The sequence below is a fragment of the Ovis aries genome, chromosome 11 (genome assembly GCF_016772045.2).
Source record: "Ovis aries strain OAR_USU_Benz2616 breed Rambouillet chromosome 11, ARS-UI_Ramb_v3.0, whole genome shotgun sequence".
NCBI classification, from domain to species: domain Eukaryota; kingdom Metazoa; phylum Chordata; class Mammalia; order Artiodactyla; family Bovidae; genus Ovis; species Ovis aries.
The window spans coordinates 8,975,031-8,999,170 of record NC_056064.1 but is presented as its reverse complement, the minus strand read 5'-3'; the positions used below and the strand labels follow the sequence as shown (position 1 = coordinate 8,999,170).

The following is a 24,140-nucleotide window of genomic DNA, read 5'->3' as shown; positions in this document are numbered from 1 at the left end:
CCCTTCCAATCCTCTTTCATCCATGCTCGCTTCCTCCAGGAAGCCTTCTCTGATGGGCCCTGGCCACTTAAGCATCTGTCAGTCCAGCCCCATGGGCCCCTCAGCCCCACTCAGAACTGACAGGGCCTTGTTGCTGCCGTTTTATAAGATGTTGGCGTGTGTGAAGGCACATGGTGTGTCCCCCCTCACTCCGCAGATTCAGCGCCTGCTCAAGCAAGAGTCCTGTGTCCCCATTAGGCCTGAAGCCTTACGCCTGCTTCAGGCACAAGCCGCTCGCTCACACTGACATGCGAAGCTCCCACACCCTGCATGTGGATGCGTCCTGGCTCTCAGACTAGGGAGTCCTGAAGACAGGGCTGTGTCCTTTTCGCCTTGGGGTCACCTTTACCTGCCCGCAGCCTCAGCCTGGCACACAATACAGGCTGTCCCCTAGGTCAGCGAGGTCAGGTGGGGCTGGAGATTGTGAGCCTGGTGCCCTCCAGGAAGCCGGTCCCAGACCCAACAGCCTCAGGGCCCTGCCCTGGTGGAAAGGTTGGTCCCACTTTGTTTCTGATGTCAGCAGCCCCATGCCGAATTCTTCTTAGCTTGGTCCCGACTCCTTTTCCCCTCTTGCTGCCTCTAAGCGAGTTCCAGGAGTGTCAGAACTGGGAAGGACCATGGAGGACACTCTTTAGCAGAGTCTCAGTGAGCCCAGGCTGCCCACTGAGTGCCTGGCTGAGCCCAGACCCGCCAGCCACCACTGGGTGGTTGGAAGAATCGACTCAAACTCCTCTCTCCTTCACAGAGAGGCCTCCTGTTTCAGCCACATCCTCAGTCAGCCACTGGCCATCAGCAAGGCTGTTTTCTCTCATCCCGGGGAGCTCTGGAGGCAGGAGTGGGAGTTGCTCCTCTCTTAAGGCCACCAGTGTCCTGAAGCTACCCCCCACCTCCGCCCAGTCACCCTCCCAAGCACAGGCCTCAGATTCCCGAGTAAGCCTCCCCAGGTTTTTCTAGGGAGGAGCAGGTTATGTCCAGGAGTGTGGAGGGGGCCTTCCTCAGAGTGTAGGCCTGAGCTGGGGTGTCACTTGCAAGGTGTCTGTATGGGTCTGGGCTTGCTGTGCCTCTCTAGACTGGGGACTGTGAGCCTTCTGGACTCTCCAGGCCCTGTGTGTATATTTGTATATGTATGTGTATATGTGCATGCGTGTGTGTGTTTGTATATGTATGTGTATATGCGCATGCGTGTGTTTGTATGTGTATGTGTGTGCGTGCATGTGTGTTTGTATATGTGTGTGTATATGTGTGTGTTTGTATGTGTATGTGTGCATGCATGTGTTTGTATATGTATGTGTATATGTGTGTGTTTGTATGTGTATGTGTATGTGTGTGTGTTTGTATATGTATGTGTATATGTGTGTGTTTGTATATGTATGTGTGTATGTGTGTTTGTATTTGTATGTGTATATGTGTGTGTTTGTATATGTATGTGTATATGTGTGTTTGTATATGTGTGTGTATATGTGTGTGTTTGTATGTGTATGTGTGTATGTGTGTGTTTGTAATGTATGTGTATATGTGTGTGTTTGTATGTGTATGTGTGCATGCATGTGTTTGTATATGTGTGTGTATGTGTGTGTGTGCGCACACGTGTGTTTGTATATGTGTGTGTGTACGTGTCTATCCGTGCGTGTACATGTGCACGTGTGTACTTGCGTGTGTGCAGGCCTGCGCTGAGGCTCTTGGTGCTCATTCATTCACTCAGGCCACACCTACGGGCTGTGTAGCACGGAGCAGGGCTCCCAGCCCAGCACTCTTGTTCGACTCACCTGGGTGGTTCTTACTGCCTCAGTGTCCTTATCTCAGACCCTGACCCTTCCTTGTCTTTGACTTTGTCTCTGGTGTCCACGTTCTCTTCCTTTGAGGCCCAGCAGGGCTGGGGGAGAAGTCCAGGGTATGGAGGTCCCGACCACCCCCGCACCAGTTCCATGCGTCCTCAACCCCAGCCTCGGGATGGAATTAGGGAAAGGCCCAACCTGTCCAGAAACTGCCTGAGCCCTAGAAGCTCTGTGATTGGAGAGGCTGAGCCTCCAGCTCTCTCCTTAAAAAAAAAATCAGCGGTCCTTGGCCTAGAGCCTTGAGGACAGACAGGGAAAACAGCCTCTGTTGTCACAGAGGGGCAGGCATCAGGGGTGCCCCCCACCCAGCTCTGGTCAGGAGAGAGGCCAGGCTGGGGCTGGGGACTGTTGAGGGACAAGCGTGTCCCTCAGAAGGAAGCTCAGGTCTGACTTGCCGCAGGTCACACGCTGAGGGAGCCTGCGGCAGAGCTCGGCCCCGAAGCCAGGCCCCCTGGCCTCCAGCCTGTGACTCGTTTGCTAGGACGAAACACCTCCAAGGCGATGACTCTAGCGATGACTCTAGAAGGGGGGCGGCAAGATGCTCATGGAGGAGGAACCCTGAAGGGTGGGAGTCCAGGAACCCAGGTTACTGCACGACTCTGATATTCTTATCCTCTTATCGCCCGGGGCAGCCACTTCCCCTCCACCCAGGGTCTGCTGCGGTGGTCTGTTAAAGGAGCACTGTCCCATTTCTGGCCAGCTCATCCTCCTCACCACTGTCCCTTCAGGCCTGCAGGTGAAGGACCGAGTTTGCCTTTCTCTGTCCTATTTACGGGCCTGGAGATGGGTAACGATTTTCCAGGTTGAGGGTTGCCAAGCCTGAAGGAAAAGATGCAGGACAGTTTTCTCCCCTGCTGCCTCCCTGGCAGGCCAGTCCTCTTCTGGGCCTTTGAACCCTAGAGTTCCCGCAGTCTCTGCATGCCTGGCCCGGAATGGGGGACCCAGAGAAGATGCCCATGGGAAGGAGTCCCTGGGTGATTGTCGTCCATCCTACCTGCTCCCTCACCTCCTTGGCCCTGGCCCAATCCACCCCTCTTGATGCCAGAGCCAAGCCCACTGAAAGGCTTGAAGAATCACTCACCCTAGCCCCCCACCCAGCCCCACACCCCGTTTCCCTCTCCCCCCACCCCCAGCCAGGGGCCCTGGGATGGGCAGCTTCCTGCCTTCCCCATGGGGAAAGCGGGGGTGGCATGCAGGTGGGCGGGCCCCGTGCCCACATCCGGTAGCAGCTTAGAACCTCTGCTCTCCAAGCCTCTCTCCCTCCAGCCCTCCAAACCCAGTGATGCCCAGGACCTGCCTGAGACCCCAGACCTCATCACCGCCCTGCCCTGCCCTCTTATCCTGACAGGCCCTGAGGGGCATGGGGATACCAAGTCTAGGGCCAACAGGCCCGGTGCGACCCCCACAGCGTGCTGAGGGGGTCTGGTCTCCCACAGGCGGTGCAGGGGGAGGGGTGCTTTGTGGGGTGCTGGGGGCAACCTGGAGGGTATCGTGACCTGCTGCCCTAGACCCCCGGTCAGACACCTGTTCCTCGGTGGCCTCCTTGGGCAGCAAGTACAGGAGCCATGACAGGAGCCATGGCCCGGTCTGAGAGCCACTGCCGTCCCAAAGGGAGGGGAGTTTTCTGGGCTGGGGTCGGTGGGGGTGGAGCTCAGAGAAAAGGTTCTTCTCTTGTGCTAGAATTTAGGCCCTGAGAGGCAGCCCTTACGTCCTGGGGTCACTCCCATGGCAGCCCCTGGACTTCTGAACTAGCCCCCGCGGCTGGTGGCGGGGGAAGGGCAGGCCTGGGGTCCCGGAAGCCACCTGCCAGGGTGTGTGCCATGGTCTCTTCAGCCCCCTCCCGCCAATACCCAGGCTTGTCTCTGGTTTCCTGTCAGTCTGTCCTCCCCAGGGAGGGGAGGGGCAGCTAATCGGCACCGCAGTGTGGGGGCGGGCTCGAAGACCGTTGGGCGCCCTGAGATCTGACCCACGTGGCCTCGGGGTTATAAGCCCTGCCCGCCCTGAAGGGAACCCCACTTGGGAGTCTGGAGCACAGGGCTTGCGCCCTTCAGCCCTGCAGCATTAGGTAAGGATCTGAACCTTCACTTCAGCCCCGACTGGGGCTCCTGGACTTTGGGCCTCAAGGGGCGATGAGGGGCTTGGGCCGCAGGCCTTGGGTGGAGGTGCTGGGGAGGGGCTTGGGAGGCTCTGGTGCCAAGGCTTCCAAGCCAAGCGCTGGGCGAAGAGAAGCAAGACCCCTCAGGTCTACAGCTTCTGTGTTAGGCCAGCACCTCAGAATCCTTGACTTCTCTCTAGACAAGGGGGTGAAAATGGCTCCCGGCCCTCAGTGAAGAAAGAGGGGTCCAAGGCTTCAAGGGACGAGGCTGGGAGAACAGGGTGGGGATGGCAGAGGGTAAGGGGAGGCTGGAAAGGGGGACTCGGTGTCGCGGAGAGGTGCTCAGGGTCTCTCTCTCTCCACCCAACATGGCCACCATCCCTGTCAAGACGGCCTTGGGCTCCTACATGGGAGCCACAGCGGCGGGTGGTGAGGGATTCTGGCCTTGCGCTGGAGAGGAGGCTGGGGTCCCAGGCCTCTGGTCTGGCTCTGGAGGGCATCAGGCCAGGGGTCAGAACCGGGGACTAGAGTGAGGCCTCCTGAGCGGCCACGGTCTCCACCTGAGTGCCCCCAAACGTGGGGGCGACGGGGTGGAGCCGGGTGGGGGGGAAGGGAAGAGGGAACCAAAGAGGAAGTGGGGGAGGGAGGCCGGGTCTGGCGCCATGCTGAGTCACCGCCCACAGGGCCCCGGGCGGGCAGGGTGCCGGCCGGAGGGCAGGGGGTCGGGGCCTGGGGCGCAGGGGGAGGCCCCGGGGGTCGACGGGCCGGAGCCTGGAGGAAGAGCCGGCGGCCTGAAGAGCTCTGCAGACGGACAGACAGACAGTGCAGTCACCCATAAAGTAGAAAGCACTACTAACAGCACTGGAGGGTGTAGTGTTTCCTACTTTATGGATGAGTGTACTGTGGGCTTCGGAGACCACGCCGCCGCCGCCGCCGCATCCCCCGCCATCAGGACCGCGTGCGACAGGTGAGCCCCGCGGGCGCCCCCCGCACGCCGCCCGCGCCCCCGAACGGCCGGCCCTGCCCGCCGTGGCCCGCGCGGAAACGCGGCCTGGGCTCCTCGGCTGCCCCAAGGGCCGGCAGGTGGACGTCTGGACCCAATGCAGCCGCAGAGGCGGCCCGGCCGTCGGCGGACGGATGCCGGATGAGCAAGAGGCGGGAAAGGGGAGGAGACGCCATGGAGGCGGGAGCGGTGCCCGGGACCCGACACTAATAAAGAGTGGACTCCTCTTCTCTCTTGTCTGAGACTCTCTTGCTGGGTGCGGTGGGGCGAATGGGCTTAGCAGGCACATGGATGCGCAGAATGGTCGGAGGGAAAGTCACTCTCTCCTGGGAGAAATGGGTTTGGCTCTGCCTAAGAGACCAGAAGGGAGCTCTGGGCCCGGTCGGCTGGTGGCCTGCGGAGGGCCATCCCCGGGGAAAGACCTCCCTGCAAAGGACGAAAGTGGGCAGGACATCAAGGGCAGGGCTCTGGGGACCTCCTGCCCTTCGCCGGAGCTCCTGCCTTTTGCTGCCCTCCACCTGCTTTTCACACCCGCAGACGAAGGCTGCCTACTTTAAGCTGTAATCTCAGAAAGTCTAGGGGCTCCTTGGTAGTCTAAGAGTTGGGAACAAACTCACTGTGGCTCACACACAAAAAGCATCTTATACATAAGAGAAGGGCACAGATGCTAATATACAAAGCACACACCAGCACACGAGTGCAGTCACACACAGGGCCCCACATACATAAGCTATCAGTACAAACTGTATAGGGGTTTCTCTGGTGGTTAGGACTCTGAGCTTCCCCTGTGGGGGTGGGGCAGGGTTTGATCCCTGGTTGGGAAACCAAGATCCTACAAGTTGTATGGTGCAGCCAAAAGAAAAAAAAATTGCAATGGTCCATATACATGGCAGCATGTCACACAATGACACACAGGGATATACCCACACTCAGGACACAAATATATTCACTAGTATACACGCATGCAATGATATAAATACATATAATATGTGTCACAGAAGAGCATACAAATACACATATGATGACAGTCACGTGAACACATTGCTTCTGTACGCACACACATATAGTGACACGCTCATACACAATGAATATACAGGAGAGACATGGTGACGTATATAACTACATATACAGATATAAATAAAACCGTGTCATCGTATGTCGTTACAGATCCATGACTGTATGAGCGTGTGCTATATGGTGTAGTCATCCATATACATTTAAGATGACTTACATGTTCTAATTTATACACTCACACAACATAGCTTCACATACACATCACGGCATGTGGATGATGAGACAAGCATATATGCGATGGCACCTACGCAGAAGCGTGCATGCTTGTATGCCCAGGGAGGCCCATAGACACATGCTAGCGTACACGCATACATACATGCACGCACATATGTATATGAAGCAACACAATGCCTGCCCACACACACAGAGACAAACATGTCCTACATACGTGCACTGCACATACGCACGCACATAATGGCATGTGCACACACCCTGCACGTATGGATCTGTGTACTGATTTAGGGAAGTGAGGATGACGCGTCTTCTTCATGCTCCCCCACCACCAACAGTTCCCTCGGCTCTTGGCCTAGGTAGAGCCCACTCTCAGGGACTCTGTGGCTTAGCACTGCTGGTGCTATCCCCTGGGGCTGCCACACGGGGGCCCCCTCCCTTAGGAGAGACTGGCTTGAGCCTCAGTTTGGAGGGACTGAGTCTCCGGTCCAGAGGCCTCTCTGAGGTCCTTCCCAACATCTGTGTCCCTGGGGACTCCATCTAGGTCTCTGCCGCCACACAGAGGCTGGTTTAAGGGTGGAGGAGTTCCACATCCTTGTCCCCAAAATGCCATTTTACCATAACAAAAAGGCTTAGGACGAGACAGAAGGTGAGCTTCCTGACAGTTTGGGGCTAAGCCAGCCTAACAAGCCCGAGATGGCCAGGTTGCCCCCAAAATGCAGCAGCCAGGAGGAAGCAAAAGCAACTATCTCAGCCTATTTCCACCTCTGTCTCCTTGTTTCTCTCTTCTTGTTTTCATTATCTTGATTTCCCTGTCTCTCTTTGTTTCATCTTAAATTCCATCTTTTCTATTCCTGCCATTCTCTGTGGCTGGATCTCTGTCGTGCCAACCCCCTGTCTCTGTCTCTAACCGGCTTGGACTGGGACAGCTGTGGAGACAGCACCCCTGTCTGCAGCCCCCCTGTCTCCGTACCCCGGAAGACTTGGGTGTGTGTGTGGGAAGGGTGGGCGCTCACACGGGGGGCACTGGGTCGACATCCTAAGGAACCTGTTCTTCCCTCTGTCCCAACCCTGCCTGCTGGTCCAGCCCACCAGTCCAGCGCCATCCCCATGGAAACCAGCAGCCGACTTCCTATTGGTGGGCGGGAAGGGAGGGGGAGGGGGAGGGAAGGGCTGGCTCTCCCTCGCTCACCCCCCTGGTTCTGAGGCTCGGCCGTCCTCCGCGCCCACCATCTCGGGGCTCTGGGACTACAGGGAACCCCTTCAGTCCCCAGAGCTGAGGCCAGCAGGGAGAGAGACTATGAGGCAAGCAGCCCACCGACCCAGGCCTCCTTAGGACCAGCCCAACCACCCAGAAAGCTGGCCAGCAGCGGCGGAGAGAGGAGCGGGAGATAAAGGACTCCAGCAGACCTTTGGGGATCACCCCCAGCAGCTCCTGTGGACCCTAGCCAGGCTAAGGGATCGTGATGGATGGTCAGACTCACAGATGCCGAAACGGACACACAATGACAGCCATGCACACAGCAGCACAGCACTGAGACGCTCAGATACAACCAGTGGCAGCATCACACACCGCCACAGCCCTGCAGTAGACACCCACACGCAGGAACAACTGGCAACTCTGAGACAGGCTCAGGCAGTGGCACACAAAACCACAGCCCCCAGCACACACAAGTAGGAGCACCCATCCTCCCCCCCCCCACACACACACGCACGCACACACACACACACACACAGAGCCGTGCTGACCGGCACAGGCCGACCTGCAGACACGCGCACACCCTCAGCTGGAGCTGCTGTCGGTGGCCTCAGCACACTCTCCCCACCCCTGCGGGGACACCCTTGCTGCTCCACAGGCTCGTGCACACAGCCACAAGCAAACACAGCTCGCACACCCCTGGCTCCAGCTTCTCCGGCAGCCCCGGCTCCCACAGCCTCCTTTGCGGGGCAGGAAGCACTCGGCTAACCTTGGATGGAATTTCAGTGAAGCCAAGAGCTCAGAGAGGAGAGGGTCTGGCCTGGCATGACCCTCATCGGCCCCTCCAGCTGGCTGGGTGATGTCCCCCGGCCTGGGTCCTAGGGACCCTTGGCAGAACCATGGAGCAACTGACATCTCTTCCATCGCTGGGGGACCCCGGAAACATGGAGCCGTGGGCACTGCCCGCCTGGCAGAGCTGGACTCCAGACCGGGGGGGTGATGCTGGAGGTGCATCACCAAGCATGGCTGGTACCCCCACAGATCTGCGTGTTGGAGAACTGAGGCCTGAGGAGAGTTCCGAGCCTGAGGGAGCCCGAAGCCTGGGGCCTGTGGGGGGCACGGAGCCTGGAAGAACAGGAACTGGGCTGCTCAGCCCTGCGCAGGGAGCCTTGAGCTCCGGACCCGGCTGTCAGAGGCTGGAGGACCCGGAGGCAGAGGCTTTCTCTAAGGTAAGGGAGCTGAGGTTGGCCGGGGTCTGTGAGGCTGGGGCTCTCTCCCTGCCTGCCGGCCTGGGCATGGTCGGGGACTTCACTGCCCTCTGTCTTCTCCGGGCCTATCTCTGTCTGGGGGTCCATCTCAGTGACCGTCTGTCCCCCCTCTTTGGGCAGAAATCTCAGTGGTTCCATTTTTCACCATCTGTCTGTCCTTCTGACTTGGCCTGTCTGTCTGCCTTGAACCCTCCCCTTCCCCCTCCCTCTGTGAGTCTCTCTCTGACTGTCTGTGTCTGTCTCTCTTCTCTGCATCTCTCTGTCTTTGGGGGCTAGGGGATACTGGGGGAGTGTGTGAGGGTGTGTGTGATGGAATCAGAGTCTGGAGGAAGTGACTCAGTGGAGGGGGGCTCAGTGCTGGGCCAAGCCAGGGAGGATAAGGCTTGGGGTGGGTGTGAGCCGTCTCCTGTAGATGATGGAGGGACCTGGACTTTGGGGGACTCAGGACCTGGGGGAGCCTGGAGGAGTGGGGGTGGGAGTTGAGGCTGGCCTTTCCCGAAAGGGGACGCTGGGCAGAGGTGGGGAGAACTGAGGACTAGCAGAGAGGGTCCCAGGGCTGGGAGATGCTGGTGTACTGGGCAGCCCCTCCTGTACTCCTCTCTGAAGGCCTGGGGCATGGGGGAGAACCTTCTTGTTTCCATATCTCCTTGGACTGTGGAAGGGGAATGCGTCCATACAGAGGGCTCTGATTTCCTTAGGTAGGGTGATTCCTGAGGGGCTGCACCCCATCCTTTCCCATGCCAGGGCAAGCTGAAAATGGGCTTCGGGGACAGGCCCAATCTGGAGCTGCTGAGGGCCGTGGGGGAGCTGCAGCAGCGCTGTGCCATCCTTAAGGAGGAGAACCAGATGCTGGTGAGGCTTGGAAAGCAAGTCCTGGGTCCTGGTGGGGAGGCAGACTCAGACACCCCAGCTCTTTGCTTCAGCATCCTTCTCATCCCATGAACATCCCTCCAAGCAGGAGCTACATGGAGCTGACATGACCCCAAGACCCAGAGAGGGTGAACCCCTACCTAGAGTTGCCAAGGAGCCCCCCTGGGAGCCCAAGAGTCTAGCGCGAGGCCCAGGCTGTTACGATTGGGTCTGGGGCGGGGTCCGGGCTTCTCCCCACATGCCCCAATTCTGGCTGACCCCTTGTCAGAGGAAGAGCAGCTTCCCAGAGACGGAGGAGAAGGTGCGGAGGCTGAAGCGGAAGAATGCCGAGCTGGCGGTCATTGCCAAGCGCCTGGAGGAGAGGGCCCGAAAGCTGCAGGAGACTAACCTGAGGGTGGTGAGGATGGGAGGCCACTGGATGGAGGCTGGGCGACCAGGGCAGAGGGGTGCCAGGGCAGTGGGGCTTGGGCATCGTGGATTCTTAGTGCCCAGGGACGCAGGAACCCAGCGGCTGAGGTGTAGGAAGGGCCAGTGCCAGCCAGGCTATGGGGCTGGGGGCTTCTGGAATCACAGGAGGGAGAGAAGGGCTGGGCAGGGGGGGGTCCCGGGCAGGGAGGGCAGAATTCTGGATTGCCAGTGCTGGGGCTAGCGGCCGCCTCCTGCTGCGCTCATCTCTGGGTGCAGAGCTGGTGGGGGCAGGGACAAGACCCATCACACTGGCAGCCCTCAATTAGCAGCAACCTTTGGGCCTGAGCTAGAAGGTGGAGTTAACCCTTTCACCCCCGCTTGAGGATTGCAGGGAAGGGTCAAGCGAGGCTGAGGGTCAGCCCAGGGTAGATCCGGACTCAGGGTGGAAGCAGACGAAGGCCACGTTTCAAAGGTGTTCACCCTAACCCCTCCTTTGGGAGGAGCTGAGAAGAGGGAGAAATGCCCCAGCCCTCAGATGACCATTGGCCTTACCCCTCCCCTGGCCAGGTGAGTGCTCCCATGCCCAGTCCAGGGGCCAGCTTGGAGTTGTGCCGCAAGGCCCTGGCGCGCCAACGAGCCCGGGACCTCAGTGAGACAGCCAGCGCCCTGTTGGCGAAGGACAAGCAGATTGCTGCCTTGCAGCGGGAGTGCAGGGAGCTGCAGGCCAGACTCACCCTGGCGGGCAAGGTGCGAGGAGGCCCTGGTCACCCCTTCCGGCTCAGCCCTACCTAGGACTGCCGGCCTGGCGGTGTGGGATGCAGACTGAGATGGTAATGAGATGCAAATGAAGCGAGCAGGTGGAGGCTGCTGGGAGTAGGTTCCCCTGGCAACGGCCCAGGTGGGAGCAGGGACCGGGCGCCTGAACCGAAGGGGGTGGAGCCGTGAGTCCCAGACCTGGGAATTTCTGGGCTCCAGGTTTCGGGCTGCAAGCCAGTGGGCTTGGCTGTATGAACTCACGCATAACCTCACACTGGGGTGCAGAGATGTTCGCAAGGCATTGAGCACACTGCCGAGGACACCGCGAGTGTCCAGTAAACGAGCTCCCGGGAGTGTTTGCATGGGGCTGTGTAGGCATGCATCTGCGACCGGGCATAGATGCATGGGAAAGGTGCGCACCTGCCCGCGCCGAGGGCCCCTGCAGTCCGGCGGAGGGCGGGCTCAGCTGGGGACGGCGCAGGTCGGGTCGGGGTTAGGCTCGACTCGGCTCCCGGTCCCCCGACTCCAGGAGGGCCCCCAGTGGCTCCACGTGCGGGACTTCGACCGGCTGCTGCGCGAGTCCCAGCGGGAGGTGCTGCGGCTGCAGAGGCAGATCGCCCTGCGCAACCAGCGGGAGCCGCCCTCGCCGCCCCGGCCCCCGGGCCCCTCTGTCTCGGCCAGAGCAGGGGCGCCCGCCCCGGGGGCCCCGGGAGAGGTGAGCGCCGACGCCAGGGCAGGTGTGTAGGTGTGCGGAGAATGGGGTGGGAGCGGCTCCGGGATCGCCCCCATCCCCGTGCACCGCGCTCGGAGCCCCGACGAGGCGGCGGCCGCGCGCGCGTGGCCCGGGCCCGGTCCTCGGCCCGGCCTCTCAGGGCTCGTACCTGCGCCGAGCGCGTCCCCGGGGGCTGGCCCCCCCCTCCCCCCCCCGCAGGCCTGAGGCCGGCGGCCCGCCCTGCCGCCCCTGCCGCGCCGCCAGTGGTACGGCCCGGCCGCAAATCCCCGGTTGCCCTGGCAGCCGCCCGGGGCCCAGCCCGCGCCGCTGCCTCCTGCCGCAGCCGCAGCGCGGGGACGCCCCCTTCAGCGCCTGCCCGGTCCGTCAGACCCGGCCCGGCTCCCCGGGGGCGGCGAGGTGTCCTCCCCGGCTCCAGGTACGGGCGACCCTCACCGGGCGTCGGGCTTAGGAGTCCCCCGGCCCAAGAGCTGGGGACCCCGCTCCGGACCTCCGTAACTTAGAGGTCTGGCTCCTCTCCATCCTCTGTCCTGGGCGGCACCTGGGTCCCCCTCCTTCCAGGAAGAGGGTAGGGAGAAGGGATTTGGCCCCTCTGTCTGGTCCAGGGAGGTAGCATCACTCATCAAGACCTGTCCTCCAGAGTTTGCACGGATGGATAACCGCGGTGTGTTCGTAGGGTGGGTTTGGGGAAGCTGGGAGGAGGGTCTGAACAGGTCTGTAGGCTCTAGGCCAAGGCTATGCATCCATAACCCCTAGGTCTGGGGACATCACCTCCCTGGGGGCCCAGGCAGCCTCCTGGTTCCCTGCCAGTCACTGAAGGACACCCAGGACAGTTATTGAGTGCAGAGCAGGGCTGCAAGCTAAAAAGGGAAAGCTTTGGCCTGGATAGAGGACCCATCTCCCAGGGCAATCATGGGTCTCTGGATCTCAAAACACTCAGGATCAACTGGAGATGGCGGGGAGGGGGCAGACAGTACCCCTTGTCCTTCCTGAGCAGGGATCTCTTTGCTGACTGTGAGGTGGGGTGGGAACCCCCCTTGGACAGGCTGGGCCGGGGGCAGGCTGCCCTGAGGCCTTGCCCTCAGGTGCCAGCCCACTGCCTCTGGCCATTTTCAGGCCACACCTCAGGAGGATGTGGGAAACCCAGCTGTGGTCCTAGGGGAGCCAGAGAAACAGCAGCGGGTGCAGCAACTGGTAAGACCCGGGTTAAGGCCCTGGAGGAGACCCTTTACAGGTGGATCTGCCATCCTGTGTGAGGAGCTCCTTTCTGATCCCGCAGGAATCGGAGCTCAGCAAGAAGAGGAAGAAATGTGAGAGCCTAGAGCAGGAAGCCCGGAAAAAGCAGAGGCGATGTGAGGAGCTGGTGAGCTCTGTGGGGCCGTGGAAGGCCAGCTCCTTGGGTCCATCAGGCCCACCAGGTGGAGGACCCCCCCAGAACGCCAGTTCCTTCTCTCCTGCCCCGAAAGCATGCTTTCCTTCCTGCTTGGCAGGGCTTCCCTTTCCCGGCTGATGCAGGTCCCAGGAGGGGGCCGGCAGGGTCCCACGTGTGCCTGTGTTGGGAGAGGAGGAGGTGGGTGCTGGGAGCCTCCCTGGAGCTCCCCTCTGGTCTCGCAGGAACTGCAGCTCAGGGCAGCCCAGAACGAGAATGCCCGCCTCGTGGAGGAGAACTCTCGGCTCAGTGGGAGAGCCACAGAGAAGGAGCAGGTAGCGGCTCTGCCCAGGTCCTGCCAGGGTCCCATCCCCAGGCAAGGCGCTGCCTCTGCCAGCTCCCTAGCTGGGGAGAGCACGGAACACCTTGTGGCCCCTGGGGGTGGCGGTGCTGGGGGGCAAGGCTCATGCTTTCAACTCCCTGCACCCCCCTTCCCCCCCACCCTGTCCAGGTGGAGTGGGAGAATGCAGAACTGAGGGGCCAGCTCCTGGGGGTGACACAGGAGAGGGACTCGGCCCTTCTCAAGAGCCAAGGTCTGCAGAGCAAGCTGGAGAGCCTGGAGCAGGTGCTGAAGGTGAGGACACCGGGCGGCACGGGGAGAAAGAGGGCTGGCGAAGCATGTGCCCTGCGTGGGACGCGGGGGTGTAGGCTGAGTCCTGGCGCCCATGGCCCTTTCCTTCTCTAGCCGCAGTTTCCTTTTTAACAGAGTGTCTGGAACACATGGTGTCTGAGGCGCCCTCATCTTAGATCTTCCGTAGAGACAGTAGAGCAGGGCTCGGGCCTTGACGCAGGCTCTTGCGTTTCAGCACATGCGGGAGGTGGCCCAGCGGCGGCAGCAGCTGGAGGTGGAACATGAGCAGGCTCGGCTCAGCCTGCAGGAGAAGCGGGAGGAGGTCCGGAGGCTGCAGCAGGTGGGGGCGGCGTCGGGGGCGGCAGAAGGGCGGGGGGCTGCCAGACCCCAGCTGTAGCTTCTGGACCCTCATCCTGTGTGGGTATTTACAGAGAACCCCTGGTGACTCAGACGGTCAAGAATCCACCTGCAATGCAGAGACCCAGATTCCATCCCTGGGTGGGGAAGATCCCCTGGAGGAGGGCATGGCAACCCTCTCCAGTATCCTTGCCTGGAGAATCCCATGGGCAGAAGAGCCTAGGGGGCTACAGTCAGTGGAATCACAAAGAGTCCGACTCGACTGGCAACTAACACTATCTAACTAACACACTATGTGCCAGGCACTGTGCCAGGCCCTGGAGGGACTGTGAGGGGCAAAGGCCATGTCCCTGACCGAGCAGAACTTAGACAGGTTCATGCGTGAACTGATCGCAGGCATTGACAAGTACAGTGGGGAAAGTTACTGGGGTGATGCAACACAGGGTGGCGGGGATGGGGTGAGGGGCCTCTTCAGGGAGCTTGGCAAGGGAGGCCTCTTGTACCTCAAGGGTCAGAAGCAGCCAGCTGATGAGCACTCTGGGAAGGGGGTATACTCATGCCGATGCCCTGTGGTGGGGAGAAGCTTGAGGGGTACAGACCAGTGTGGCTAGCATGTGGTGGGATGGACGGAACGGCAGGAGTAGGCAAGAGCCAGATCGCATCAGACCTTCAAAGTCAGGGGAGAAGTTTGGGTATTCTGCTTTCTGAGTCGTTTGAAGCCGTTCAAAGGTCCCAAGCAGGGGATTGGCATGGTCTGATTCGTCATTTAGAGGGTCACTTCGGCAGCACTCCAGATGACGGACAGGGGCGTGGGCGAAGAAGCAAGGCATTCGGGTGTTGGGTGGACACAGGGGTCCAGGTGGGAGATGATGTCTGCCTGGGTGAGAGTATAATCCACGGTGGGGAACAAGTGGGCAGATCCGAAGTACATTGTGGACAGAGAATTGACAGGACTCACTGCGGGCTTCCGATCGAGTGCCCTGTGCCTTCACTCAAGTGCTGACTACATGGATGGTTGGGCCTTTCACCTGCCAGGAGTGAGGGATGACGGGCAGCAGGTTTGCGAGGTCGGGCATCCTGAGTTCTGAGTTCCGTTTTGGCCAAGTTTGGGCTGTGTGTTAACCACTCGAGTGGAGAGCCCCATAGACAGCTGGGCTTGTGAGTCTTGGGTCCTGGGGAAGTTGGTCTTGGAGACAGGTTTCGGAGTCTTCAGTGCATCTGGTCCTGTGACTAGATGGGAGTCTAGAGAGAGAGTGACCGCGGGCCCAGCACTGTGCCCTGTGGGGCCCTGACACTCAGAAGGGGCAAAAGACGAGCAGGCAGAGAGCATCAAGAGAGACAGAAGGAGAAAAAACCCCAAGGGGGAGGGTCTGGGAAGCAGGAAGCAGTCCCAGGCCCCTCTTCTCGGCCCCTTCGCCTTCGGACTTGAGGTGCGGTTCAGAGTGGGAACCGGAGGGAGGCACCCATAGCCCCTTCCCAGCCCCCTTCCTTCTCTCTCCTCCTTTGTCCTGCCTGCCCACCTCCTTCGATCCCACCCCAGTCCTCACCCCTCTCCTCCAGCATTTGCCTCCTCCCACCTGTAGGCCCAGGGCTTCCCTGACGGCTCAGAGGTTAAAGCGTCTGCCTGCAATGTGGGAGACCTGGGTTCGATCCCTGGGTCGGGAGGATCCCTTGGAGAAGGAAAAGGCAACCCACTCCAGTATTCTTGCCTGGAGAATCCCATGGATGGAGAATCCCATGGATGGAGAATCCCATGGATGGAGAAGCCTGGTAGGCTGCAGTCCATGGGGTCGCAAAGAGTCGGACACGACTGAGCAACTTCACTTTCACTTTCACTTGTAGGCCCAGGCAGAAGCCCAGAGGGAGCATGAAGGCGCTGTGCAGCTGCTGGAGGTAGGGTCCCTGGAGGTGGCCGCCGTGCTTCCAGCTAGGGGGAAGGCTGGGGCGGTTCAGAGAGTGTTGCAGGGGGTTGCCAGGGTGTGGGTGAGTGTGTGGGTGGGGGTGTGGGCTTGCAGGAAGGGCTCCTAAATGCTCTAGGGGCTGGGGCGATCCCCTCCACCTTTGGCCCTGAAATATCTTTCCAGTTAGCACTTGCTTAGTCGGTCCAGAGAGCTCACTGAGACGTGTCCACTTGGGCCCCTCTCTCCCTCTGTGGGTAATGCCCCCTGGGTAAGAGTTCTAACCTCTCCTCTGGGCTTTCCTTTCCTGCCACAGTCTACCCTGGATTCCATGCAGGTACAGCCTCCTGATCCCCCACCTCCCTGGGGAGTGGGGGCGGGGGGCTCTCCCCAACACCTCTCCAGGCTGGCTGAGCTGAGTCTCCTCCCCCAGGCTCAAGCGGTTCCAGCCCTCCTGTCCAATGACAGGGGTGTGACTGGTCACAGGCTGAGACTCCATAGATGGGCTGGGATTCTCACTGCCCCGGCCCCAGACCTGCCACTGTGCCTGGCACATATAGGCCCTGCCCATCTCTGAAACCCAGCCCCTGAGACCAGGAGGAGGTTCCAAAGCCAGCCAGTCTGACCCATGACCTCCTTGATGGGGACTCTCCTGATCCTTGAGAAAAACTCCTGGGAGTTGGCTCACTCCTGTCCTAACGATGTCTCGAGCTCTGGGGTCTTTGGGGACATCTCTGAGGGCAGGGATGTGGGTCACTGGCTGTGGGAGGGTGACAAGCCACGGAGCAGAGAGAACCCCTGAAGTGATACCATGATGGTGATGGGGTGGGGCAACCCCTTTTGGCCCAGAAAATGCCACCGTCTGGGGCACAAAGCTCAGCTGGAGGCGGGGTTGGAAGTGACGGTGTCCCACGGTGCCCGGTCTCGACCCTCAGCCACGCTATGTTGGGGCAGCGGGGCAGCGGGGCAGCCGGGCGGCCAGGCTGAGGGTTTGTGCCCAGCCCCGGGGCCTGGACGGGTGTGATCTGAAGCGGGGCTGTGTGGAGACGGCACGGGTTGGCCCCGGCAGCTCCACGGCCCGGCAGCTCATCTTGCATCTCGGCCCAGGTCCGGGTCCGGGAGCTGGAGGAGCAGTGCCGCAGCCAGACCGAGCGCTTCAGCCTGCTGGCGCGGGAGCTCCAGGCCTTCCGCCTGCACCCTGGCCCCCTGGACCTGCTCACCTCCGCCCTGGGCTGCAGTGCCCCGGGGGACCGCCCGCCACCCCCCTGCTGCTGCTCCACCCCGCAGCCCTGCCGCGGGTCCAGCCCCAAAGGTGAGGTAGACCCCCAGCGCCGTCAGCCTGGTGCTTCTGTCCTGAGCGGAGTTCAGGGTCAGAGAAGGCTAGCAGCTCACCCAAAGTCACACAGCAAGTTAGAGCCCGTTCTAGCTTGACCCAGGCTCCTGGTGGAGGGTAGGGCAGAGGGAAACAGCTGAGCCCATTAGAGAATCTCAGGTAGCTGCTCCTCCCCCTCCTTTGTGGTCCTGGCTGGGAGGTGGGCACCAGGAGTCAGGCTGGCGAAGAGCCAGCTGGGCATCGGTCAGATCGGGTGGTCCCGGCTCCACTCACTCAGGGAGTGATGCTGCTAAAGCTCTGTGGGCTGTGTGTCCTAGGCTCTGAGACAGGGGCGTCCACTACACCTCATTGAGTTGCTCTGAGGAAGCTGTGAAATAATACGTGTAAGTCACCTCCACCTCCACTCAGTAAGCTCCCCCAGGATTTCCCTTCTTGTAAGGGAACTTGGCCACGGAGGGCCTGATCGCTAGCTCCAAGAGGACGCGTGGTCACTGGTCACTCCTCGGGACACCAACCCCCAAGACCACGTGTCATCTTTCCTGTAGACCTCGACCTCCCACCAGCCTCCCCGGGGCGCTGCACCCCGAAGTCTTCCGAGCCTGCCTCCGCCACCCTTGCTGGGGTCTCCCGAAGGACGCCGGCCAAGAGGGCAGAGTCTCTGTCCAACTCCTCTCGCTCTGAGTCCATCCACAACAGCCCCAAGTCCTGCCCGACCCCCGAGGTCAGTGCTGGGGAGGGGCCTGGGCTCTAGCTCTGCCTTGGCGGGGGCAGGTGGAGGGAAGGTGTGGCCCAGGAGCTGGGGGGCTGATGGCCTGTGTGGGGGCTCAGGCAAGGCCCTGGAGGAGAGAGGCCCGTGGATTCCTCCCGGCAGGCGGGGAGCTCCGATGGGGCCTGCCCTGCCTGCTGGTCCTGCCTGCCGTCCCTACTCAGGGGCTGCCCAGCCTGCCCCTCTGGGGCCCAGCGAGGTCTTAGAGTCTTGGGCTGCAGGAAGGGAGACCCTTTGGGGCCAGGACCCACACAACGAGGTTGGTGGTGAGCGTGTCTGTGGCAGAAGCTGGTGGCACTGTGAGAAGGGGCACGGGTTCTGGGATTGAGGTCCTCGCTGTGTCTCAGGCAGGTCACTGACCCTCTCTGGGCTTGGGTTTCGCTGTCATCTGAGTTTTGAACTAACAAGCCTGCCCGGTGAGGTTGTGGGGAGGATGATGTGAAAACAACAAGGACGGAACCTCCCACCGTGTGGGGCGCGCAGTAGATGCTTAGCATATGGCAGCTGGTATTACTGCCAAGTTCTTTGGTATCACTCACAACCGCAGCCGTCTCTCTCTCTCCCTCCCAAACCTGAGAAAGTGCACGGGGGGGGGGGGGGGGAATGGGGGCGTCTGGAGCCGCCCTGCAGCCTCTGGTGCAGGAAGTGGTAGAGCCCAGCTGCGGCCTCTACTGTCCCCTTGTGGGCACGAGTGGAGGTGCTGGCTTTGGGTGCCCCCGCTTACCCTGGCAGTACCTCTGTCCCAGGGACTTCTCAGCCCCTTCTGCCCCTTTGCTTCCAGCTAGAGCGCTTTATTGCAGTTTTTTAACCTTAAAGACACAGACTGTCATTGGGCGCCCCCTTGTCCCCCACCGCCAGAGTGGCTGCCCCCTCTCTGCTGGGCATGGTGGTCTCATTTACTGAGCTGGTGCACCAGAGGCTGGGGCTCGGGGAGGGGTCACCATTGACCCCTCTCCCTTGACCCAAGGCCTCTGGGCTCCACCAGTGCCCGAGGGCTGACGTTCTGGTTTAGAAAGTGTCAGCAGAGCTCACTGCCGCTGGCCTCGTCCAGCATCTGCTCTGTTTCTCGTCTCAGGACAGCGGGGCCTCCCCTGCCGGGTTTGCGGTCGGCCCCTGGGTCCTGGAGAGGACTGGCCCTTTTCTGTTTGCCCCCAGGTGGACACGGCCAGTGAGGTGGAGGAGCTGGAGGCGGACAACGTCTCGCTGCTCCCGGCAGTGGCAGAGGGCGACCGGGGCGGAGCCAGGGTCCAGGTCTTCCTAGCTCGCTACAGGTGGGCCCTGACCCCTGCACCCCGGCCCTCTGGCATTTGGGGTGCATGAGGGGAACGGGACGGAGGGGGTGTGGCGGGGGTCACGGCAGAAGTCATCTTCGCCTCCTTGGGCTGGGGTGGGTGCAGTGGGCGCTCCCTGTGGTTAACGGTGGACGACAAAGTGTCCCCAAGGCCAAGCGATGGGCGGTGGGGAGGAGACAGGATGGTGGTCACCGTCCCCCTCCTCCTCTGGGCCTCCCCGCAGCTACAACCCCTTCGAGGGCCCCAACGAGAACCCAGAGGCTGAGCTGCCGCTGACCGCCGGCGAGTACGTCTACATCTATGGCAGCATGGATGAGGATGGCTTCTTTGAAGGTAGGAGGTAGCGGGGACTGTCCCATCCTTGTGTCTGCTTTCAAGCTCCTCTTCCCAAAGCCCTCTACCCATCTGCACCCTCTGAGCCCACCGTCACTCCTCAGACTCGGCAGAAAGGCATAGAGAGACCCGGTGGCCTGTGGGGAAAGGGCTCTGTGGGCAGCTGGTCTGACTCCACGTCTTCCCCGTGCAGGACAGGACAGGGCCCAGCACAGTCCAGAGGGCGGACAGAGCATCACAGGGAATTTCAGCTAAATTCGCTTTTCTGCTGGCAGACAGGGCACGGCAGCACTGAGCACTAGTGACCTCGAGGTTGGGCACGTGGTGTATAGATCTGATGCTGAACCCAGTGAGTGTGGGGAGGAGGGGTTGGGGTCCAGGGCCCAGGAGAGGGTGTCAGCAAGTGGTCGGCAGTTTCCAGGGCCCAGGCAGGGCTGCGCTCCAGGGCGGTTCTACAGTGCCCAGGGCAGTTCTGTGGTGCCTGTGGGGTGATCAGGTCACCGAGGCAGACACGGTATTACTGAGTGGGCAATCGGGCAGGGCATGGCAGACTTTTCGGGGTGCCCTGGCTAGGCGCCAGGCTGTGACCTTTCACAGCATGGAGGACAGTGTGGTGTGGAGACCAGGATGAGGGGTGGACAGGGCAGGCAAGAGTTGCAGTGGTGTGTGGGGATTCAGCAAAGTGCTCTGGTCTGGGTCTGTATCACCGGAAGCTTTGGGTCTGTGGGGCCCGCTCAGTCTCTCTTCCTGGGGCCCCAAGCCTGTTATCTAAGCGGGTGCTGGGAATGATGGAAAACAACTCAACTCTCGCTAGGGATGGACGATGGAGAGAAGGATTAAATAGCTCCCAGAAAAATGGCTTTTTTAATGAGAAAAAAAAAAATCTAAACACCAACTCTGTCCAATCCCATGGACAGAGGGGCATGGCAGAAAACAGTCCATGGGGTCATAAGAGTCGAACACGACTTAGCCACTAAACCACCACCATCACCACCAGCAAGAACATAAATATTAACTAACCACAAGTTACTAGAATTTGAACTATGCAATCTAGGATAGCTGGAAAGGCATGCAGGCAAGTGGGGAGTCAGACACTCTATTCCTCATCTTACTTTGGTGGCTTCATCTGTATCTGATTCCACAGCTGCGCTGCTCTCAGCGACAGGGGCTTCCAGACCATGAGCCTGACTGTGGCCCCGGCTCCTGCACCAGCCTTGCAGGGCTGCGGATCTGCTTAGTGTGATGGTTCCTCCCGTTAGCATCACATCCCACAGTGTTAGTGCCTGGATGAATTTCTTAATGCTGCTGTAAAAAGTTTGGTGGTGGCTTAAAGCAACAGAAGTGTGTCCTTTCACAGTGCTGGAGGCCAGAAGCCTGAAAGCAAGGTGTTGGCAGGGCCACCGTGCCGCTGGAGGCCCTAGAGGAGATTCTGCTCCTTGTCCCGTGTGGTTTCTGGGGCGTCCAGTTGTTCCCTGCTTGTGGCCGCATAACTCTGGTCCCTGCATCTCAGCGCCTCTCCCTGTATGTCCTCTTATAAGGACACTTGTCACTGGGTTTAGGGCCCACCCAGATAATCCAGGACGGTCTTTTATCTCAAGCTCCTTAAAATTGTGTCTGCGAAGACACTTTTGCTGTATTTACAGGGTTCAGGGTTTAGGATGTGGACATATTTTGGGAAGGCCACCTTTCAACCCACTACTTACACTCTGTTACCTAACTTACTGAAAGTCTCTTGTTTCTCTTCCTTTTCTCACTCCCCACCCCCCGCCCCAGCTCCTAGCCTAAGTAGAGACAGATGATGTTGGGGAAGCTTCCACGTCCTCCTGCCGCTCAGGACCGCGTACACTCACCCCGGCCCTAAACCTGGCCCTTGTTCCCCTTTCTTCCCAAGAAGGCCCAACAGCCGCCAGCTCCTCTGTGCCCTGGGACTCTTTTTCTTTTTCCCAAATTAGCTGTGATATGATAGGCCGTTTGTCCAGGTTCTTTGATCTTTGACATCCCACAAACAAACAGTAAGAAATGTTTTATAATGTTCTGTTACCAAGTGTTCAGGGGAGCTGGTCCATTTCCTGCAAGCGCTGTCAGAACTGACTGACAGGCACCTCCCTGGTGGTCCAGTGGTTAAGAATCTGCCTTGCAGTGCAGCGGAGCGGGTTTGATCCCTGGTTGGGGAACTAAAGATCCCACATGCTTGGGATCAACTAAGACTGCACACTATAGCCAGGGAGTCTGTGTGACACGAATACCCTGCCTGCCGTAACTAAGACCAACGCAGACAGATAAATGTTAAAAGAAGAACTGACTGCCGGTCATGCTCCTAGACGCAGGCCTGCTGTGGATCTCAGTGCCTTCTAGAACCCACAGGGGGCTCTTTCCTCTGGCATGTATGTCTTTTGTCTCTAAAGATTCCTGCCTTTCTTCTAGCCAGACGGGACCTCCCTCTCCCTTTGAGGATGTCTGCTTTCCACACAGGAAGGTTGAGGGGTGCCCTTGACTTCACTCCTCAGACCCATGTAATATGACAGTTTTCAAACAGACAGAAAAGTTAAATCATAATATGAACACCTAGGTACTCACCACCTGGATTCAACAATTATTAATATTTTGTCGTAATTGCCTTTTTCCCATGTGGGTTAAAAATAGGATTGAAAAGCAAGTTGTTGACAGATGATATTTTATTTATTTTTAAATGACTGGATTAATTTGGGCTGCACTGGGTCTCCGTTGCAGCGCATGGGCTTTCTCTAGTTGAGGCGAGAGGGTAGCGCTTGTCTTGTTGCAGAGCATGGGCTCTAGGCATTTGGGTGTCAGCAGCTGTGGCGCACGGGCTTGGTTGTTCCGAGGCATGTGGAATCTTTCTGGCCCAGGGATCGGACCCATGATCCCTGCATTGGCAGGCAGATTCTTAACCACTGTACCACCAGGGAAGTCAGACACATGATACCTTACCTAGACATACTTCCGTGTGTAGCTCTGTAAACCTGGACATCCTTCATCCTGCAGCATCATCTGGGAGCTTGTTCGAAGTGCAGAATCTCAGCCCTGCTCAGACCCAGCTGAGTTACAGTCTGTATTTTAACAAACCTCCAGGTGATTCATCTGCACATTAAAATTTAAAAGACGCCTGTCCTATAGAACTACAGTACTGTTATCACACCAGTGAAAATTAACAATAATTTCCCAGTCCACATCTTGACTGCTCTTTTAAAAGCGCCAACAGGTGAATCACATGCTTCGGATCACTCACCAAGCCTTGCTACAATGCATTGATCGGGCTGTGTTTTTCTCCGCCTCCTCTCTTGTCTTCCCCTCCCCAGGGGAGCTCATGGATGGCCGGCGGGGCCTGGTCCCTTCCAATTTTGTTGAGCGCGTGTCCGACGACGACTTGCTGGCCTCCCTGCCTCCGGAGCTGGCTGACTTGTCCCACAGCTCAGGCCCCGAGCTCAGTTTTCTGAGCAGCGGCGGAGGCGGCAGCAGTAGTGGGGGCCAGAGCAGCGGGGGACGCAGCCAGCCCCGACCAGAGGACGAGGCGGCTGGGGAGGCACCCAGCCCGAGCCCCCCACCCGAGGGCCTGGGGGAGCCCCCTGCCGTGCCTTACCCCCGCCGCCTGGCCGTCCTGAAGCAGCTGGCCCACAGTGTGGTGCTGGCCTGGGAGCCACCTCCTGAGCGTGTGGAGCTAAGTGGCTACCACGTCTGTGTGAATGGGGAGCTGCGGCAGGCCCTGGGGTCCAGGGCGCCCCCCACAGCTGTGCTGGAGAACTTGGACCTGCAGGCGGGCCCCCTGTGGGTCTCTGTGCAGGCCTTGACCAGCCGGGGTGGCTCCGACCCGCTGCGCTGCTGCTTGCTGCTGGGGGCCCAGGCTGGCGTGGCTCCTAGCCAGCTGCGGGTCCATCGGCTGACCGCCACGTCTGCTGAGATCGCCTGGGTGCCCAGCAACAGCAGCTTGGCCCATGCTGTCTACCTCAACGGGGAAGAATGCCCCCCTGCCCGCCCCAGCACCTACTGGGCCACCTTCTGCCACCTGCGGCCTGGTACCCTCTATCAGGCCCGAGTGGAGGCTCAGCTTCCCCCTCGAGGGTCCTGGGAACCAGGCGGGGAGAGGCCAGAGCCGCGGGCTGCCACCCTGCAGTTCACCACACTGCCAGCAGGTAGGCGGGCGTGGGCGCCTGGTATGTGTAAGCCCCGGGGAGGTCAGGCCCGGGAGGGTGGCCCCAGGGGGACACTGGCTGCTACTTGCATCTTTAGGGAAGTGGCAGAGTGGGCTGTCCTCTCTGGCGGGAGTGCTCCAATCCTGGGTCTTGTGCCCCTTCCCCTAGGCCCACCTGACGCACCCCTGGATGTGCAGGTCGAGCCGGGGCCTTCCCCTGGGATCCTGATCATCAGCTGGCTCCCAGTGACGATAGATGCAGCCGGCACCTCCAACGGCGTCCGGGTCACAGGCTACGCTGTTTATGCTGATGGGCAGAAGGTATGGCCTGGGGGTACCCACCTGTATCCTGGGAGCGGGGCATGGGTCTCGGCCCTCTCCGTGCTGAGAGGCCTCATCTCCCCGGCCTGGCATGGAGCTGCCCGCCCCAGGCATCTGGGCACTGAGTAGCAGACTGGTTAAGAGCACGGGCTTTGGTCGCCCACAGACTAGGACTCTAGCCCTGAGGCACCGTGGCCAGGAGGCTCAGAAGAGACCAGGCCCCCGAGGGTGCGGTTCCCAGCACAG

The 24,140-nt window shown here is 60.1% G+C and overlaps 1 protein-coding gene and 1 long non-coding RNA gene across 13 annotated transcripts in view; one reads left to right on the top strand and one right to left on the bottom strand.

The window, feature by feature from the left end:
- Positions 1 to 3,888: 3,888 nt before the first annotated feature.
- TSPOAP1 (TSPO associated protein 1) overlaps positions 3,889 to 24,140 on the top strand; it is a 30,095-nt gene continuing 9,843 nt past the window's right edge. For 5 of the 12 annotated variants that reach the window (XM_042255281.2, XM_060394761.1, XM_042255276.2 and 2 more), the window contains exons 1-17: positions 3,889 to 8,644; positions 9,428 to 9,535; positions 9,822 to 9,950; positions 10,529 to 10,708; positions 11,247 to 11,432; positions 12,564 to 12,641; positions 12,727 to 12,810; positions 13,062 to 13,151; positions 13,328 to 13,450; positions 13,683 to 13,787; positions 15,647 to 15,697; positions 16,019 to 16,039; positions 16,810 to 17,014; positions 17,581 to 17,756; positions 18,957 to 19,072; positions 19,317 to 19,426; positions 22,744 to 23,894. In XM_042255281.2, coding sequence (XP_042111215.1) covers positions 8,315 to 8,644; positions 9,428 to 9,535; positions 9,822 to 9,950; positions 10,529 to 10,708; positions 11,247 to 11,432; positions 12,564 to 12,641; positions 12,727 to 12,810; positions 13,062 to 13,151; positions 13,328 to 13,450; positions 13,683 to 13,787; positions 15,647 to 15,697; positions 16,019 to 16,039; positions 16,810 to 17,014; positions 17,581 to 17,756; positions 18,957 to 19,072; positions 19,317 to 19,426; positions 22,744 to 23,894 — 3,243 coding nt within the window. In that variant the 5' untranslated portion in view covers positions 3,889 to 8,314. Of the gene's footprint in view, positions 8,645 to 9,427; positions 9,536 to 9,821; positions 9,951 to 10,528; positions 10,709 to 11,246; positions 11,433 to 11,815; positions 11,866 to 11,912; positions 11,953 to 12,563; positions 12,642 to 12,726; positions 12,811 to 13,061; positions 13,152 to 13,327; positions 13,451 to 13,682; positions 13,788 to 15,646; positions 15,698 to 16,018; positions 16,040 to 16,809; positions 17,015 to 17,580; positions 17,757 to 18,956; positions 19,073 to 19,316; positions 19,427 to 22,743; positions 23,895 to 24,140 lie in introns of those variants that run through there. The other 7 variants (XM_042255280.2, XM_042255285.2, XM_042255277.2 and 4 more) reach the window with 6 other exon arrangements.
- Positions 22,084 to 22,788, bottom strand: LOC132657322 (uncharacterized). The gene is made up of 2 exons (XR_009595310.1): positions 22,674 to 22,788; positions 22,084 to 22,525 (listed from the first exon to the last, which is right to left on the bottom strand). It is a non-coding gene; the product is annotated as an uncharacterized LOC132657322 (long non-coding RNA).